The following is a 16,412-nucleotide window of genomic DNA, read 5'->3' as shown; positions in this document are numbered from 1 at the left end:
TAATAATCAATCAACCATAACATGCACATCAGACTGTATCAGACAAACTGGAGTCACAGAATCTAACTGGGAATCTGGGACAACCTGCCCTGAGTCAACTTCACGTTGTTTGTAGTTTTTGCCATTTTGGGACGTGTGACCTCTGCAGATTGGATATGCTCACGGCCGTGGAAGTGGGCGATACGACCATTCGAATCGGACCCTCTCAACTCTTTTATCTGAGGTGAACATTGAAGTGAAAGTGTCACGATCAACAACGGAGGCCACGGAGTGTCTGCCCTGTCCCACGAATCACGTGTCATGTGCTGCAACGCCGGAAGTTTCCGTCAACACAACTCTCATAATCTCTTTCTGTAAGAATGATTTCCAGGCGGGATGGGTCCCTGTAGAACTGTCAGGCAACACGCTAACGCGTAAACCTACTGTGGAAGGCAATCGCCGCAAGGAACCGGCACAACGGCGAACCGTACCACACCAGCGAGGGCGCTTTGACCTATAGGATCCGCCGTGAAAGAAAGTGGGCAAAATGTGATCGAAGCGCGTAAAAGTCTATATCCAGATCTCCAGTTAACGTTACACGTCATCGTGATAGCAAAATGCACGCAGAGATTTGCAGCAGGCCAACAGAAGCGACAGCGTTGGCCCGAAGCACACACCCATCTGTCGTCCTGTCTGTGTGTGCCCTCATAGAGAACACAACAGTCCTTCGGATTGCAAACCGTCTTCCACACTGAAGTTAAAGAAATGTGCTTGCGGAGCTTTCGCCGTTAAAATCATTTCGCCTGTGCGGCGCGGCGACCGACTTCAAAGCTGACACATCTGCAAGCGTGCATAGACGGGGAAAAGGCTCCACATTCTATGAAACCTGAGAGTATCGTTCGTCATTCCCAGAAGTACAGAGGCACAAACACAATAACAGCGGAGGTGTGTAACCCATTCGATCCGCTGGAGACGGAAATTGTCACTTTCGCATAGCAATTGTACAGCGCACTATTTGATAGTCGCCCGCAGACTGATGCATTTGAGTAGCGGACGCTCGGTTTCTTCGGCGCAGTAAGGTATGACTCTTACTAGTTTTACCTCGATTCACGTGAGCAAACACATAGCGCTGTCACCAAAACGTAGGTCTCATTCGTGGGGCTACAGCTGAAAAAGTTCCATAGCCGCGTTGTTCTTGCCGTAGAGAAAAAAATCAAGTGTGCTATCTCATAATGCGGAACAGTCTTCGCTGCTTGATTCTGCTGGTGAATTCTGCCACATTCTGGTTAACGTGGATACCGTATCGCTTGCGACTTGGATATGCGTATGACGAAGAGACTGATCCACACAGGGGCTCCGGACAAACACCGACTGCTGTTGAAGCAACAGAATGAACCTGCTTATAACGTGGACTGCGGTCAAGTCTACAGACTTTTAACCGTCGGAGTTGTGAAGTGACGCGCATTTCCCTATTGTAGGTTGAAACGATGCCGCGGGACTTGCCCCTTCTATTACTCACGGCCATCAAATCTCAGGAACAATATATTCTACCACGGTCCACCCGAAAAGTCACCATCGCAGCTACTATGCTTCTCAGTTCTCTGCGTGTTGGCAAACAACATTCTGTCACCAAAAACCGCGTTTCGCTGCCCTTTATAGTGACAAAAGAGATCAACACGCAGGTACATCGAGCCCAGCCCAGTCGCAACAATTCTTGCTTGTTCTGCGCTGTAATCGGCAAGCGAAGGAAGTTGTTACTGAGGATACTACAGTTTTTACAGGCGTAAGCTTCCCGGCACCTCTGGCATTCGACCGCATCATGCGGCTGACATGGCAGAGCTTTCTTTGCGACAGGGGAGCAAGGTATTCTGAAAAAAATGACCATATAGCGACACTAAGCAGCCTTGCACCACGCAAGTACAGCTCACGACGCATGAAATACATCACGACTGCAGCTCACGGCAGGCATGAAGTACATCATGATCACAGCACCCTAACAATATTTTGTTGAAACCATGATGCGGCACAAATCATATGATACAATACAACGGACTGTGGACTATTGTACGGCGGCGGCGGTGCCTGAACACAAGTTCACCAGGAGGATGTTGTATTTAGTGTTTTACATACACGTTTGCGAGTGATGTTAAAAATTTGCTACATTTGACACGTCGAGCAGTCAGTAGAAGCAAAGAACGAACTGAGGTTCGTGCCTTGTCGGCTACTCGCCCGATGGTTGTTGAGGAGAGGGGGGTAAAATATTCTTCAGCAGTCCTGACTGCAAATGCAAGCCATATGCGAAACCTGACCACGCACCACATCACACACTGGGCCAAATTGGTTGTGTGCCTCTTAGTCCGACTCCAGTGCTACGTGAAAAGAATCGCCTCAATATATTGTATTTAAAAATTTGAAACGGAAGGATTTTGGTTATATCAAATGACATCGTGTCTCCACCAAAGTACCACAGGGCAAGCTCTGAAATGACCGATCCTGAGCAAATTCGACAATGGCGACCAGTATACGCACTGCCAGTGAACTACATCTGCAGAAAGGCGAATTTCACTCCCTTGAGACGCTTCACCATGTGCGTCGAAAAGGTTTTGTCCACAAAAGTACCGCCCACCGTGTTGCAGCGATGTCACTTTCCTTCTTGAGAGTGAAAAAGCAATCTCGCCTGTAAATTCCTGGTTACCCTGCGGCAAATTCGATTGGCACGCATGTGTGTTCTCCGCAAGGTGGATGATAGCAAAAACACGTGTACGCGACAGCATTTTCCACTCACTGTAAAGACTGTCAAAGATTGTATATCCCTCGCTTGCAAAACGGTTCAGCTCCTGAGAAGGAAAAACATCGCCAGTGCGCAGTCGATTGTGAGTTGCAGAGCTCGCGCGTTCCCTCAGTGCTGTCGTGTATACAGTGCTTCCCACCCTTCTTCTGACCAGAGTGCTTTTGTTCACCACGTTAAAGCACATGTGGCAGTGACAAAAAGTCATCTACAAAGCCTTGGGCAAACACATCCAGCGACGCGACGCTTCGATTAACAATGAAGCATCACACTGGCGAGTGGGCAAGAGAGACGAAGGCCAAGCAGTGTCGCCACGAAAGAACTCCGCGGGTCGAAGACTCCAGACAATTAGCTATCCTTGGCCCTCGCGCTAGTGGCTTTCTGTCCCACAGTGCCTAGCAAAAAAACAGCAAAGACGTGGCTTGCCTGCAGTAGATCGCGGAGAGGAATGACGACAACTTCAATATCCTCTTCTGTATCCAACTGCTGTCGCGGAGTCACGTTGGCGGAAGCTTCCAGATCCACCTACGGAGAACAACCACAGCACCTCTGAACCTGACACACCAGCTGCCTCCTTGAGAGACGCTCAACCTCAATTAGCCCCTCAGAGGAGCTTCTTCCTTCAGAATTTCGCCAGCAGTGAGGTTTCCTGTTTGAAACGAAACAGGACTGCTACGGTGTCGAATGCTAAGCCACGCACAGGAACCCGCCACCACCTCAGTCGACGCCATCCACGAAACGGAGACTCACAAACCGAGCAGAACGACTATTCGTGTACTTCGCACTTCTAATTTTCTCTTTGAAGGCCCTGAAATTATCATCTTTGGTTCACATATAGCTGGCCCGAATTCAGCGGAGTTGCAGTACATGAAGAAAGAAGCCGTTAGATGCTCTGGCAACTCACCAGAATAGTGACGAGGTGGAGTTCTTCTCTCCCTAGCGTGCTCTGCGTCACTTTAGGCCCCACTGAAACGACCGTTCCTACGAAACCTGGGCCGCAGGCAAAAGCACACGCAGCCTTTCTCCCTGTCACTGTTCTTTGTAAGTTTGTCCAGCACCGTGAAGACTCTGAGTCCAAAGAATGCAAATGTATGGCACCTTACTAGCGCGGTGGTTCTCACAATCCACTGTCGGCAGCTTACTTCCCCATGCTCCAAACTCTCCGCCTGTTCCTTACCTGTCTCTTCCCTTAGCTCTCGCACTGCCGCCGTTCCAACGTCCTCCCCTTTGTCCACTAGACCGCCAGGAAGTTCCACGGTGACGGCGTCCACTGCAGGCCTGTGAAACATCAACGGAAATCTTTGCTTCCGTGAATTGCGGGTGTTGTGCAGTGCATAACACGGATCATGCGGAAGCAGAAGGAGGACTTTATCTCTCAGTGGTTCGCTGCCAGCAAGACGACAGCCTTTATCTCTTGGCAGTTGCTGAAAACTTGGTGACCCCACTTCGTCGATGGCTATTTACAACACGATGCACACGAGTCTTTTTCTCACGAATACTGAAATTTCTTGGCTCAACTGCGTGTCGGCGACACCGGCCGCTCACTTGCCTTCTAGGCCATGCGCAAACCGGTTCAATAACCATGTAAAGCGAGAGATGTCGACGATCCAATATGGGATAGTCTCGAGTTTAAAATCCGTGGTAAGAGCAAGGGTCGGATTGAATCCTAACAGTGGAGGTCCCATGTAAAGGGTCGGCAGCAGTCTGTGGAGCAGCTGATTACCGGTACTGTTTGACGAGAATGATGCTCGAGTCATCCTCCTTCGAGGTCCGTCCCCCATGAGCTATGGCGACGACTGCAACGCTGTCAGCCTCAACATTTTCCTGGGGAACATCCGTCGTGGTCTCCAATCTCCCATCTGCACTTGCCATCCTTCCTTCGTCTCGCCACCCATCATGTTGGTCTGTGCGTCCTAAGACCTTCTGCTCTGGCACGTCCTCGCGTCCGGTCTGTCCAGCTGGCTGAGATGTGGCGGCTTCACTGCAGTAGCAGTTTTCTTCACCAGCAGACGCCGGCAAAGTCTGCAGGCAGGAAGCAGCCGAGGACTTGTTCCCATCTGAAACCGCTTCAACGTCCGTGTCCACCTCGCCTTCGGGCCGGAACGACGGCGACGACTCATTCGAAACTGCCGGGACCTGCGTAACCTGAGTGTGGTCTGCATGCAGCGGCGTGACGCGAACGAAGCGCTCCCAGATAAGTTCCCTAGACCCAGTCGCATCTTTGTACGTGACTTTTTCCAACTTGAGCCAGTCTCCACGATGCATTTCTTCGATGCGAACGTGGCGAGTCTTGCCAACGGGGTGCAGGCGCCTGTGCCCAGCACTTGCGCAAGGCCGTGGTCCAGTTGCCGGCAGGCCATTAGGGACAGTCGGTTCAGGAGCTACGGAGTTCATTGTTCTAGTTTGCGAGTGGTTTGTCCAATCGGACCGGATGCCTCAAACTTGCGGGGGATACTCGAGATGGACAGATTCACACGAGAATGTCGTCGACACAACGGGGATACACCCCGGGGCGAAGAACAAATTGACATACGCTACGGACGCGACAGCAGGCGCAAATGCAAGCTCCACATTTTCTTGTGGTAGTACAGGAGCTTGCGGAGGCTCAGCGATACACTTTGGACAGTTCGAATATGAGAGAAGCGCCGGCACTATACAGAACCAAAAGGCACACCGGGTACGCGAGGTCGCATGCGTCGAAAAGGAGCACTCGATCCACGAAGACCTACGTCGTCTACACAGGGGAGCTGCCTTTGGGGCGAGATACCACCGTCACCAGGTCTCCTGTCCTGGTAAAAGAGAAATGAAATCTGTTTGTTGTTCACAGATGGGCACACCGAGAAACGGGGAACAGTGACATACTACTTGTGTCAAGCTGCAACGCCACAGATACGGAGAGACGCAGACACGGAAGTCAAACAAAAACGAACGTAGCTGGGTGTTCCATGATTCCTCAACGATGACGATTACGCAGGGAACGCGTAGCGGGTCCCTGGACAGAGGCGCCGATGCAGTAGTGAACTCTCTTCTGGGCCTCAGGTCGGCTGACAATCTTCAACTGAAACTCCCCCCCCTCCTGGTGACAGGCGCATTTATGGCCTGTGGACAAAAGCTTAATCTGCGACGATCTCCTGCCGAGAAAATGAACCACGAAAGCGCCTCGTCGATGCTACCATCGCCATCAAAAAGTGGCTGGGCCTCCGTTGAAAACGATCATTCAGACAGAAAGTGCATGCACTCAGCGTAGAACACCACCGAGTTCCTGTCGTCTACCAGGCGACTCGAGAAGGCGGCGGAAAGATTTTCCGTGGGAGCATACATTCCTACTGTTTCTTCCAGAGTGACACAAATGCCATTGCCATTGTGACCCTGTCGGCCTTTTGTGAAGCGCTCGCAACGCTGGAGTGGAAAACAACCCACCAGCTGCATGGTCGTAAGTATTCAGCCAATTGCAGCCAATTGCGTAAAGGTTGCCGGCCCCGTTCCCCACCAGAGGTCGTCGAGTTGGCTGCTAGCTGTCCAACCAAAATATATACATATATATATATGAAGGACAATTGTAAGACGATTCTATCAGGCCAATTTAACATCGAGTCAGGCATTCAATATCCTTGCTTCTCGCTGGAATCTCTGCATATGAGCGTTATTGTGTGTGTTTGACAAAGCGGCAGGCTGCATCCCGTAGTGACCAGACTTTTAGCAGAATCCATTTTGCCACCTATCTTCAAAGGTTTCTCCCCAACAGGGCAATCTGGTATTGAAGATTCAGTGGATATCACTTGAACTTTGCTTCGATTCTGCGGGCATACCGCCGCCGTCGCTGTGAGTGCGTGCGGACACACCGTCTTCTGTGAACGGCAAGACGATCTGTTTTGTACTTGTAGCCTCTAGTGCCCTAGATGGTGCAGATGCTCTTTTAATGTGTTGAGAATATGTCAATACAGAACACGTAAGTATCATCTAGCCAGTCCTTTGCAAGAAACAGACCAGAGCCTGTCGTCACCTCCGGCGAATGACTTTTCAAGGCTCTCTCTAGAGCTAGTAAGTTGCGGGTGAGGTAGAAAGCGGAACGGAACTGCTGCAGTAACTGGGAAAGCGGATGTGATTACGTTTTCTGCAACGGATTTATTCAAGAAATGAACTCCATACACCAGCATCGACCGTCCGTATGACAGGACTGGTACCAGAGCTGAGGCCCCCGGTGGACAGTGGGATTACAAATCTTCCGTCGCCTCTCAAGCCAGCCACTTCAATCACTCTACAGTGCAATTTTTGTTTGGAGTTTTCAATTCTTTCGCTCTTATCACGCTCACAGGCCGTCGTAAGGGCGCCTACAAAACATGCCGACTCTGTTTTCTATCCACGCCGACACTTTTAGCGCACAGTGCCTCTATATGGGGCAGTTCGCTTTCATCGTTCAAGTCGGATCCCGAAACGCTCGTTCAGACATACCACACATATGAGTGACAGTACTGGTGCTGCTAGTTGAAGGCGAATGTTGGGTAGATCACAGAGAAACATGCAACAGTTCTTGTGCATTGCTCTATACGAGTAAGCATGCTCCAACACATTCGCAATGCTACTTGAAGGCGACAGCAGCACATGTAGGGCCTTGCTCTGGCTTCCGTGTCGCTGTGCGTCTGTCCAGGATGACGCTAATTCAATGTTACAACCATGCATACTAGCTCAGTGCATTGTGGAAGCAGCACGCACAACATGAACAGCCGACAGAAACAGAGCCCGGTTTCTATGGACGAAACTACGACATAATTTCTCTTGAGCTTGCCTTCGGATGAATGTCCTGTTAGCAGCTTTTTGTACATTTCTACTCCACCATTAGGATGCACTTGCCCTGAGACGGAAAGGTGCATTGGAAGAAGTGAATATTGCTTACGTTAAGGAAATGCCACACTTAAAAGTCCTGGGACAATGCATCTCTCCATTCACCAAGTACAAGTTTGCCCGTGCCCTCAGGACCATCCTTGAACATCAGAGGGAAAGGTGACACATATAAGATTGAAGAACTGCCAAATGTCTCATTCTACCACATCTGTCTTTCTTGCAACCCTCAACGCAGTTGCTCGTGGCCAGAGGCTTTTCCAATATCGTCGCGAAGCTAAATGCACTTTGAGAACATGACGATCCGTCATTTTGCTCCCCCGACGCAGTTTTGTAAAGTTGAAAGATCTTACAGCTCCTTTGGAGTTGTGCTACGCCAGGGAACTACATCTACATTGTCAACGGCTCACGGAAGTGAAAAACAAAAAACGCTGCCACACGTAGCAAATACGGTACGCTCTCTTCTTCGCACCTATCGTATGTAAAACGTGACACAGGCCTTCGTACATTACCGCGTGCTCATGCTCCCCAAACATTCAGCGATTCGCAGAACGCCGCTCAAAAAAAGAGCTGCCAGATTGCATCTCTATTTAATATATACCCGCTGCTACCGCTTAGCATATTCCTCACCATCTGGTTCTCATTCTCCACTAAAGGCAAACTACTTTGAGTTTTTCCCTGGTTACACAGCGCAGGTAGTTTTTGTTGACATTCCGCAGCGGAATACTTGGTATGCATAATGCTGGGTTTTCATACCGATACGACTTTCGCTGAGGCAGAGATGGTAGCTCAGCGGAGAGAAACATAAGTAAGGCTTTACACTATCAAGCTAAAAGGAGCAGAAGGGCGATGTCCCGTAATTTTCAGATGTTCAGCTGCGCATGTCACTGCGTGTGGTACAGCGAGCATTAAGGATGTCTTCACATGCAGTGGCATGTCCGAAGAACGCGCATACACGATTCCTTCGCAGTTAAAACACCGTTCCACAACTGATAAAGCGGAGAAAGAAATCAACACCAGAAACCGTCTTACCGAGGACGCCGCCCTCGGTGGCATTCCCACGCCACACAGGGGTTCGCGTACTGCTGGTTGAGGAATGGTGGTTTCGTATGAAAGGACGTCACGTCTCGACTGCAAACGTTATTATATTCTAGCATGATAGCTTCTTCCTGACATATGATGGTCACAGCCTTCGTGTGTTGCTGCTTTTGCCGGGCAGTACGCTGTGCAGGCGACGCGGCAACGCCCTCTATGAGGCTATGAGGCGACGTTCCATAGATACAATTAGCGGAAGATCTTCTGATTTCCACCAAGTGACGTAGTGAATTATCTTCGCCCCAGCGTTCCCGGAATAGACTCGCAGACCTACTGAGTGCTCGCAACCATGCTCACACAATAAAGCTTGTATCCGGTACACGAAGACTTGCATGCAAGTCCTACGAGTGAACGAAAGGTAAACATAGAAGAAAGGCGACGTTATGCCTGATCCAGTCGCTGCTTATTTGCTCCTTTTCTGCTTGTCTCCACCGCACATTCTGTTTCTCCTACAGTGATCCGGAAACTACGAAGCACAGTGGTCGCACTGACACAAAACCCCCTGAAGCTTTGTAGTTGCAGAGGTGCCACAACCTGCCACGTGGTGTCATTGAGAAACGAAATCCTGGCTCCTGTAACTCCCCCATTGTGCACGGAAGAACTGCGGGAGAAGGAGTTTTGGTTCGAAAGACAACGCATACGCAGTTGCACACGGCCGTCCGACAAAAAAGAGGAGTTAGGGGAAGATGTCGATTAAAGGGCGAGAGGGACGACAGGAGACTCCGCGACAGCTGTGGCCGCTGTTTTCTGTGTCTGAAAATCGACAGAAATAGGAAGCGGACTGCGAGAGCAGAACTCAAGCGTTCCGCACTCTTTCCCTTTTCTATTTTGTCTCAGCGAGTGGTGTACTTGGTAGAGAGACAGTGGCTCGTTTTTCGTTTGGGCTGTTTCTTTTTTGCGACCCCATCTGGACACTTTCGCGGTCGTCTGTGATATTCTCTGTCGTGGAAGCTTTTTTCTCCGTTCTTCGCTGCTGTGATTTTAGCCGGCTTTCCTCCCTTTCCCTCTTCGAGACGCGTTTTATCCCTTTTCTGTGTGCATTCGCAGACGGCGCGTCCGTCTTTCTTCGGTTCGACCGCAACACGGGTTCCATGTCTCTTCCGTGTGGGTGCAGGGATTCATGTCCCACCGCGTACACAAGCTCTGTTCTCTTCTGCTTTTTCTTCTGGGGTGACAGTCTCTAGCGTCCAGGTTTCCCTTTGGCGACGACCGTGCCCCTCTGCAAGAAGTAGGCGGCGGTTTCTGCCCACCTAGACGGTTCGGGTTTCACCGTAAATGCCGTAGATCAATTAGAACACAGTGGTGAAAGCCATAATCTGCGAGAATGTCCGATCGGAAATACTGTTCCAGGATGCTGCCTTTATTGAAACTGTTTCACCCCTCCTGTCCTGCGCATTCGGGTCCACTCTGGGTTTTTTATTTCACCAGCCCCTGCGTGTATCCTCTGCTCTTCGACACGGTATCTGTCTGGGCTTTTTCGCAACTCTTCTTTGGTGAACTCGCGGCATCTGCATCTACTCTTGTTCCTGTACTACACCTTCCGCCGTTCGTAGGGAAAATCTTTTGAGTTAGTGAAGACTGTCATATCGTCAGGCATCTTTTCGCCCAGCCAGCTAAACACAAGCGCCAAAAACGCAAGAGGGTAGCTCTGGGTGGGCCGAGAACTAAAGGCTTGTGAATGTTTCCTGTTTTTTAACGGGAAAAGTTGTCATTTTCTGTCCAGACCAGCACAGGGGTTCATCTGTGTTGTTCCCCGAACAAGAGTTGGAGATGAGGATAACGATGAGGTTCAGAGCTCTGCGATGGTTGTTCCTCGTGTGTTTTTAGTAGCCCACCGGATAAAGGTTGTGGTATTTCTGCGACACACTTCACACACGCACAGAGTTTTTATCTCTCATCGTGTTTTGTGGACTGCTTCTTTTCCCCCTTTCTGCGTTTTATCGAGTCTGTTATCATCCTTTCGGTGGTCGACACCCAGACACGATCTGCCCACATGCACTCCGGGTCTCTAGGCGTTTGTCAAAGTACTAAAGACTCGTATAGACACAACGTTTTTATATTAGTTGAACAGATATCTTAAGGGAATGTGTGCCACGTCTGGTTCTGCTGACTTACCTGCACGGACCCCCTTTTTCGTGTCTGCTGTCCTGCCTGCAGAGAACGCTTTGCCAGCCGTGACCCACTCCCTTCGACCGGCACCTCCAGGAGTCATAGCTACTAGTATCCAAAATGGTACGCCAGCAAATGCCATGATATTTGTAAAACTTGTGTGCAATTGTTGGTTTTCCAACTGCACGATGGATACCACTACAAGCACTTGACACTAAATCAAGAAAATCACACTCGAACGTGGATCTGGTAAACACAGACCTTGAAGGTCGAAGGCCGAGGTTTAACTCGTAGTGTGTGCTGCCTAGAAGGAGGTGGTTATGTATAGCAACCTAAGAATCCCTAGAAAACTCCCTCTTCTTCACACCGCCCTTCCTTTCTCGCGTCGCGTGGACCCGTCCCTGGAACGGCACTTTAGAGGCAAGCAGGGTAGAAGGCGGTTCTGGGATGCCTTGGCGATATTCTGGGTACGGGAGGACCCTTTTGGATGTAAAAAAGAGTAGTGGACACGTCTAAGTGTGCGGCTTGTTTGTGTTTCTGATTGTTTTTGTCAACGCCTTCTCCAAAACTGAAAAAACTTGAAATACGGTGTGTACCTGCTTGCCGTCTCGGGTCGAGATAAGGAAGTTTTTGTCTTTTTCGCCGCCCTGCAGTCGCCGGTCGGACGCCTCTTTTTGGGGTCGAAGCTGCCGGCACAGACGTGGCAGTCGTTCCGTCTGCAGCCAGCACTCCCCCAGTTTGCTCAGAAGCGATTCTTCAGTGGAGGCGCCGCAAAGCCCAGCTGGCACGTCGCTCGAGAACATCGTTTTGGACCAACCCTGCCGGACCATGCGTACTACGGCGAACATGCGACCTACAACTACTTCGTGCTGTTCATCCGCGGCATGCGTCCGTACCTGGAAAAGATTTTCGGAGACTGTGCCTCCACGATCAAGAACGCGGCGGTGGCTGTGTATCGTCCGGTCAACGCCTTTGTCGTTAAACACAACCCCGACCTGAGGCTGGTGAGCAACGGACCGCGCTGCCGGGAGTCCAAAGCCTCGCGCTCCGCTCCAGATTTCGAGCTCGACGTGTCTCTGTTGTCTCCAAGTGAACGACACTCCAGAACGCAAAAAGGGCACAGCTCGCAGAGGCGGAACTCCACAACTGTTCCCAGGCTTGAGCAGGCCAGCAGGTCGCGATGTGTAGAGCATTCATGCAGAACTCCGTTGGTTGGGTTGAAACATGCATCAGCCGGGGGGTAGACCAGGCGCTGTGAAGGGGCCAGCAACGCCATCCAGATGCGATACAAAAAAAGGGAGAGCTGAAGTGTTAAGGAGCATGGAAACGCGACAGAATTACTTTCAACACCGTGGAACTTCCTTGGTTTCTGTGAGTGGCTTGTGCCGATGACTCTTCTCCGTGCTTTCCTGTGCGGCCTCATTTTGCGTCTCCGGTCTGTGAAACCTCGCCGAGGTTCACTTTCCAGAGTGGACTCTTCTCGGTTTTCATGACTTTCGTCGTTACGTCTGCGGTGTCTGCTTTTCATTTCTTCCGCTTTAGCAATTCGTCGCTTTCGCCTCTTTCATTGCAACCCACATGGCCATCACGAAGGAGTTCAACGACATGTATCAGCGTCTCGTGGTACGTCTTCCTTTCACCTTCTTGGGCTCATCGCTCACAATCTCTCAGGCTTCCTCTGTGCATTGAGGCGTCTCTGATAATTCAAAGGTTTTCCGTTTCCTTCACACGATCCCTGAAGTGTCCGCGCAAGAGACAGGTTTCAACGCTACCTTCCCTGTCTCCTTCCTCTAGGTTTTTGTATGTGAAGCCGAGAGTTTGTGACCACACCTTTTCTCCAGTTCTGTAGCTTTTCTGGCGGCTGTTGTTTCTTTTTCTTCGCTTCGTTAACCATTTCTCGTGTATCGCCTGCCTCTGTCAAAAGCACCGTTGTCCGTGCTTCCTGCTCGTTGACGGCTGCGGTCTGTGTGGAAGCAGATCATGCGGGAGAAATGGAACCCGTTGAACAGCTTGTAGAGAGACGGACGTTTGCTTGTTTTCCATCGTTCTGCCAATTGCGCTACCGGCGTTTTGTGTAATGAAAATATACCTCGATTGTTTTCGCACAAAGATGTATTTACAGTTTTTTCCTGACTCGTCTTCCAGTATTAAGTCCCAAAGTAACTAGTTTTCGAAAGCCGTATATATTTTTCCTATTTCCGGACTCGTCTTCCCGTGTAAAGTTAAATGACGTGGTTCATGCAGAGATCCAACTATGTCGTGTTTTCTGCGGCTGCCTCGCGTTGCAGGACATCACCTCGCTGCTGGAGCTGCAGGCGGCTCAGTTGCATGCGTCCGAAGGTTTTTGGGATAGCGAGTCGGAGCAACAGGAAGCGCGTCTTCAGCGCCATGCCGAGCACAGAAACGATCTGGAGACAACTTGGGAAGAGGCGTTGCGGGAGGCGACACTGGCGAGGAACTTTGATGTTCTGGTGAGCTACCTGAACCACGGAACTTCGGACGGCTGTGGTGAACACGGCGCCTGTGGACACAGCGGCCAAAACGGCATTCCCCCTTCTGTCACGTGGAACTTCAACGCGATGCCCTACGGCAAGGAGAACCCCGATACCAAGACCTTCCCTATCCCTGACCACGAACAGGTGGGCCAAAAGCCCGGTTGAAGGCGGCGCAGGGACGGTTTCGAATTAGAATGGGTATTGGAATCGTGCCTTTCTTTCGTCATATAAGTTGAAGGAGCGCATTTATCGGGTCTGTAGTCTAGTCACAAAACTGGGGACAGGCGGTCGGAAAACAGGAATAGGAAGCCAGAGATGCGTCGGGGAGACGAATGTGGGCTATTGGTGCCTGAAACGAGGGGCACAAAAACGCTTAGAAGGAGCAGCCGCACGAATAAGAAGAATGCGATGAGCAGCGCGTTAACGACCGGGAGACTCTTATGACAGAGGTGGCTAAGGATGTCGGCAGGTAGATTGAATCTTTCAAAGAGACAAGAGAGACGTGGAAGACGAGCTGCGCCTTCCGTGCACGGTTTCGTGTTTTTCTGGAAACGATGAATGATCCAGCCCCCATGCGCTTTCGTCGAGCAACGCGTGTCTCACCATTTACAGATAAAATTATTGCAAGAACGCACAAGGCATGCCGTAGAACATAGTTGTCTAGAGCGGTTGCGCGTGTCGTGTCGTGGAAGGTCTTCTGGGACTTCACAGGCATGTGAAACCTCGTAGCCACTTTTGTTTGATGCTTTTTCTAACAGCCCTACCGTGCCTTTTCTCTGGGTTTCACTGCGAACAACCTTTCCGGCAACTGGGGCGACTACATCGACAGGTGAGAGACTGGAGATCACTCGTTTTTTTCTATGTCTTGTCGATCGCTGCTGACGATTCAGCGAGGACCAGGAAAGACAAAGCGCTGTCCACCAGCGTATATGTGGGTCACGAGAGAGCAGTGATGGAAAACACATTTTTCAGAGTTTGAAAGTATCTGGCTGAAAAACGATGACGCCTGAAATGTCTCCGCCCAGTCTGCTATTTCCCGAAGGGATGAGGAATCCGGGGATGAAGCTACAGGTATCCTTGACACATCCTAGAGCTGTTTAAGTACGTGCGAAGCGGACCCAATTCGAGTGTCTATCGGTGGCGCTACTCACCACTGCAGCTCCGCCATCAGTTTCTGTGTAGTAACATTTTTGAGACCATTAAATCCACACTTTTGGTGTGCATTCGGGTGTCGGTTCCTTTTCTCCTCAGACAAGACAACAAGAATGCCCTCATGCGCCCTGCCCGTATGATGTTCACGGATGTCTTCATCCCGACGACGAAATAAACTCGTAAAGCAGGGATGGTGCTGGCGTCAAAGTTCTTGGTTGTCCACGCTGCGGTTGTCGTGGAGAGGCCGAAAGAGATCCTTGGAACGGCTGTGGAGCGGGAAACAGGTTTTTTTTCGTTCACTGTCGTGAGGGGTGAGGGCAGTGCTCTTCATCAGAGACAGGGGGGTTGTGTTCGCGGAAGAAGGAAGCCGAGGTCCATCAAACGGGCTGTCTTCCCTCGATTTCAGAAGTGGCGATTTTCGGTGGGGATGTCTCCAATCGGTACACTGGACTGCGGAAGCAAACTTCAGCTGGTGAACAGGCTTGCTCGATTTGTTCCTGACAGAAACAGAGGCGCCAGTCTTTCGCGCGGCCCAGTGTCAAGCCAGGAAGACGGCGACAAGTATATATTCACTGCACAGCAACAAAAAAAGCTTTGCTCGGAAAGTGTGCTGCCTGTACACGATCTGCCCTAGGCGTGCTTGGTCACCGAAAGCCTATACGAACTCAGTTGCCAGGCTACTGTAGCGCATACCTAGTCTTGGCGAAAAATGTCAGTTGATGGCAACACTTCTCCATAACGTAGTTCCGGACTAAGACTCTGATTTTCAACCTGCCTTAACGGAATGACCGTATGGGTGTTTATCAGCTCCACACCCGTATGCGAACTGAGGCTACATATTTCTACGCTGTAAAAAAGCTAATCACATGCCTTAAGCAACCACAGTACCAACATACTGGAGACGCACATCCTTGAAGCTCATTTGCAGGTGTCGTAAAATAGCTGCGCCCGCCACACGTGACGATGACATGCGTATCAAGATGACTTGTTTCCTTGGTTTTTTAAAGTAGTTCTCTCTGGATTTAGATAGCTCTTTAAAAATTGGTAGATTTGCCGACATGCTCAAGAGCTCTGACTCTACGTAACAGCCAACATTACGGAAGCGACCCCACTATTGCGAACGCAACCACATGCCGTACCTGGCTTTAACCGACAGGAAGACACAAAACATTGGAACCAGCAGGCATAAAAAACTCGTCGTCCTCCCAGTTACTCGGGGGATATGATGTCCGGTTCGTGGATAAATCCGACTTAGACCTAGACCGCAATCTTGGCCTGACCAGTATCGATTCTTTTATCACGATGAACTCTTCTGTGTCCGGCCAACAGCCACGGGCATCCGAACCACCTTTTGGGGATGTGGCGTTTCTCTGCTTGAACTCATCTTCTTCCTGATGACTGGAAGGAGAGGTTTGGATCAATCGCTTCCATCACACTCTATTCTCGAAAATACCGTTCAGGTACTTTGGGAAGTGATGTTACGGTCCGGTGGACTGAGATTATGCTATCTGGGTATTCTGGTACCACCAAACAAAAGCCGCTCGGCAGAAGAGTGATCCAGTTAATTATGATCGACAATTAAAATCCGCAGTAGGGTAACGACTCCACGTGTCTGCGCCGTAAACTTTGTTAGTACACACACCGTACAATTTTGCAGAATGATAGACTCTCCAAGGTACAAAAACCGTTGAGGGCAACGATTCGGTGACAGATTTTGCACTCACCAACACCCGCCTCTCCCCTTCCGCCTTGAGAGTCTCTCCCTCCTTCGACGTTCGACCACACTCAGTGAGGAAGTGACAGCAAGTCACTTCGGTTTTCCCGAAGGCACCGACTTCGAAGATCAGCGAGTGCTTTCTGGGTCCGTGTTACCCAGCTACTCTATCACTGGCGTGAGTCAACACAAAAGGTAGTTTGTAAGGCAAACTGTCGCTGACCAGAAGCTTTGCCGTCCC

General features: G+C 50.4%; 2 protein-coding genes across 2 annotated transcripts; one reads left to right on the top strand and one right to left on the bottom strand.

The window, feature by feature from the left end:
* Positions 1–601: 601 nt before the first annotated feature.
* TGME49_282190 (hydrolase, NUDIX family protein) lies at positions 602–6,100 on the bottom strand. Its single transcript, XM_018781893.1, has 6 exons — positions 4,491–6,100; positions 3,945–4,045; positions 3,672–3,757; positions 3,194–3,292; positions 2,765–2,816; positions 602–2,283 (listed from the first exon to the last, which is right to left on the bottom strand). The coding sequence occupies exons 1-6, from the start codon at positions 5,159–5,161 to the stop codon at positions 2,201–2,203; spliced, it is 1,092 nt and encodes a 363-aa protein (XP_018637471.1). The 5' UTR covers positions 5,162–6,100; the 3' UTR covers positions 602–2,200.
* A 3,027-nt stretch (positions 6,101–9,127) lies between these two features.
* On the top strand, positions 9,128–14,989 carry TGME49_282180 (hypothetical protein). Its single transcript, XM_002371383.2, has 7 exons — positions 9,128–9,929; positions 10,859–10,933; positions 11,464–11,814; positions 12,353–12,433; positions 13,099–13,449; positions 14,064–14,134; positions 14,557–14,989. Exons 2-7 carry the CDS (start codon positions 10,931–10,933, stop codon positions 14,630–14,632), a joined length of 933 nt encoding a protein of 310 aa, XP_002371424.1. The 5' UTR covers positions 9,128–9,929; positions 10,859–10,930; the 3' UTR covers positions 14,633–14,989.
* Positions 14,990–16,412: the final 1,423 nt, after the last annotated feature.

The sequence above is a fragment of the Toxoplasma gondii genome, chromosome VIIa (genome assembly GCF_000006565.2).
Source record: "Toxoplasma gondii ME49 chromosome VIIa, whole genome shotgun sequence".
Taxonomy (NCBI): domain Eukaryota; phylum Apicomplexa; class Conoidasida; order Eucoccidiorida; family Sarcocystidae; genus Toxoplasma; species Toxoplasma gondii.
Note: the sequence above shows the minus strand (reverse complement) of the source record. Positions and strands in the feature narration are given on the sequence as shown.

Bases quoted from the DNA above. Each gene is read 5' to 3' on its own strand.
- TGME49_282190 (XM_018781893.1), bottom strand. From the start codon at position 5,161: ATGAACTCCGTAGCTCCTGAACCGACTGTCCCTAATGGCCTGCCGGCA. The intron at 3,758-3,944 runs GTAAGGAACAGG...CCTGCGGCCCAG, and splicing joins AGAGCTAAGGGAAGAGACAG to GTTTCGTAGGAACGGTCGTT. The intron at 3,293-3,671 runs GTGAGTTGCCAG...TGTTCTCCGTAG, and splicing joins TCCACCTCGTCACTATTCTG to GTGGATCTGGAAGCTTCCGC.
- TGME49_282180 (XM_002371383.2), top strand. The intron at 11,815-12,352 runs GTGAGCAACGGA...CTTCCGCTTTAG, and splicing joins ACAACCCCGACCTGAGGCTG to CAATTCGTCGCTTTCGCCTC. The intron at 12,434-13,098 runs GTACGTCTTCCT...CTCGCGTTGCAG, and splicing joins ACATGTATCAGCGTCTCGTG to GACATCACCTCGCTGCTGGA.